This window comes from Ostrea edulis, chromosome 7 (genome assembly GCF_947568905.1).
Source record: "Ostrea edulis chromosome 7, xbOstEdul1.1, whole genome shotgun sequence".
Taxonomy (NCBI): domain Eukaryota; kingdom Metazoa; phylum Mollusca; class Bivalvia; order Ostreida; family Ostreidae; genus Ostrea; species Ostrea edulis.
This window is the reverse complement of record NC_079170.1, coordinates 43,609,299-43,610,882: the sequence shown is the minus strand read 5'-3', so window position 1 is coordinate 43,610,882 and position 1,584 is coordinate 43,609,299. Positions and strand designations below refer to the sequence as shown.

At 41.0% G+C, this 1,584-nt stretch overlaps 1 protein-coding gene across 1 annotated transcript; it reads right to left on the bottom strand.

Moving 5' to 3' along the window:
- Window positions 1-298: 298 nt before the first annotated feature.
- LOC125656497 (uncharacterized) lies at window positions 299-1,033 on the bottom strand. Its single transcript, XM_056145703.1, has one exon. The coding sequence runs from the start codon at window positions 1,031-1,033 to the stop codon at window positions 299-301; it is 735 nt and encodes a 244-aa protein (XP_056001678.1).
- Window positions 1,034-1,584: the final 551 nt, after the last annotated feature.

The window sequence follows — 1,584 nt, the reverse complement described above, 5'->3', positions numbered from 1 at the left end:
TCTCAATCATGCTACCGACACATACAACACACAAGTATTCAACTCTTAATTATTTACATAAAATGAAATTAAACTGTCAAATCAACATTCAACCATCATCAACAGTCAACGTATATTTTCACAACCAACTTGAAGGTGACGATTTGGCCATATGGGCAACCTGATTACATTTGTGCAATTGCAGAAAATTAATCAGGGAGCCCACCGCCACATGGTGGGGGTACGAACCTTCAATAGAACCGACCACTGTGCCATTGCCTAAAATCCCCCCCCCCCCAGTCTGAATGCCTACCTTACTTTATTTACAAGGAAACTCTTTGCTTTCTCCCCCATTTGCGAAATATTCTAGGGCCCCTTGGATATTGCTAAGAAAAATATAATTTCCCAAGTCCGATAAATGAGTCCCGTCTGAGTGATATAGTTGTGCTGGTTTCCCTATGAATTGGGGGTGGGTGAGAATTTTCCCCCCACAAGCAAACACCTGATTGACTGCCCACCTATTCAACCTATTCCTAGCCTGTTCTATAGCCCTTACATTTTGAGAGTGTCTCCAAGAAATACGTGGGAGAAGGAAGGACCATATAAGTGTGGTGTGAGAGAATATACCTGAAAGCAATTTGATGTCAGCTTTGATTCTATGCAATAAGCTCTGGAGTTTAGTTTGGCCTAAATCATTGGCCCCACAATGGATAAGCAAATATTTAGGGGGGTCCTCTAAAGTGGCCAAGTATCTGACTTTTTTGACCAGGTGTATGAATTTTAGACCACCATACCCCTGCCACCAAATATCTACTCCTCTTTGGTTCAGGCCTAAGCTCCATCCCCCCGGTCTATTTCTTGCCGCTATTGATGCCTTTTTTATGATTGATGAACCGACTATCCAAACTGTTATTCTGTCTGTTTTTACACAGCCTGTAATGCATACCAAAAATTGGGAAAACTTAAGATATAGGAGATGTTGGAGTAAGTGGTGATCTAATATAAGCTTGAAAAGCAGTGGACTTCCATCTGCCAGCCATTTTAATCTCTTCATCTGAAAATCTCTTGTCTGCTGCAACTGTTGCAGCCCCTATCCTAAAGGAATGAGAATTGTAATATTTCTTATCCAAGCCAATAGCCATAATAATTCTATCTAAAACTGCCGAAAATTGATAACGGGTAAGTGGCTTCCCTCCAAACTGGCAAAACAAAGGTCCTGTAAAATGAGGTCTTATTAGCAAAAAATTGGCCATAGCTTGAACAGGACAAATATTTGAGCCCTGCCTATTTAACATAATTGTGACCCCTTTCCCAGTTGATCAGTTTTAGAACACCTAAGACACACTACTAATTGGTGATTCTGTATGCTAACATCATCAACCCCCAAAATTGACTGAAGATTGTTGCCCTTGGATAAGGCGAATTCTCCAACTCGCAAGAAGGCAAAAAAGGCAAATGTGTATGCTGCTTTATATAATTTGGCTTCATAAAGACTCGAACACACAGTGTTTAACGCTCCCATCAAGTTTGTCAGAATGTTTTCCGTTATCGACAACCTAGTATACGCCCTGGACTTCAGACGCCTGAAACCATCCAACACCTTAG

Coding starts and splice junctions, on each gene's coding strand:
- LOC125656497 (XM_056145703.1), bottom strand. CDS start 1,033: ATGAAGAGATTAAAATGGCTGGCAGATGGAAGTCCACTGCTTTTCAAG.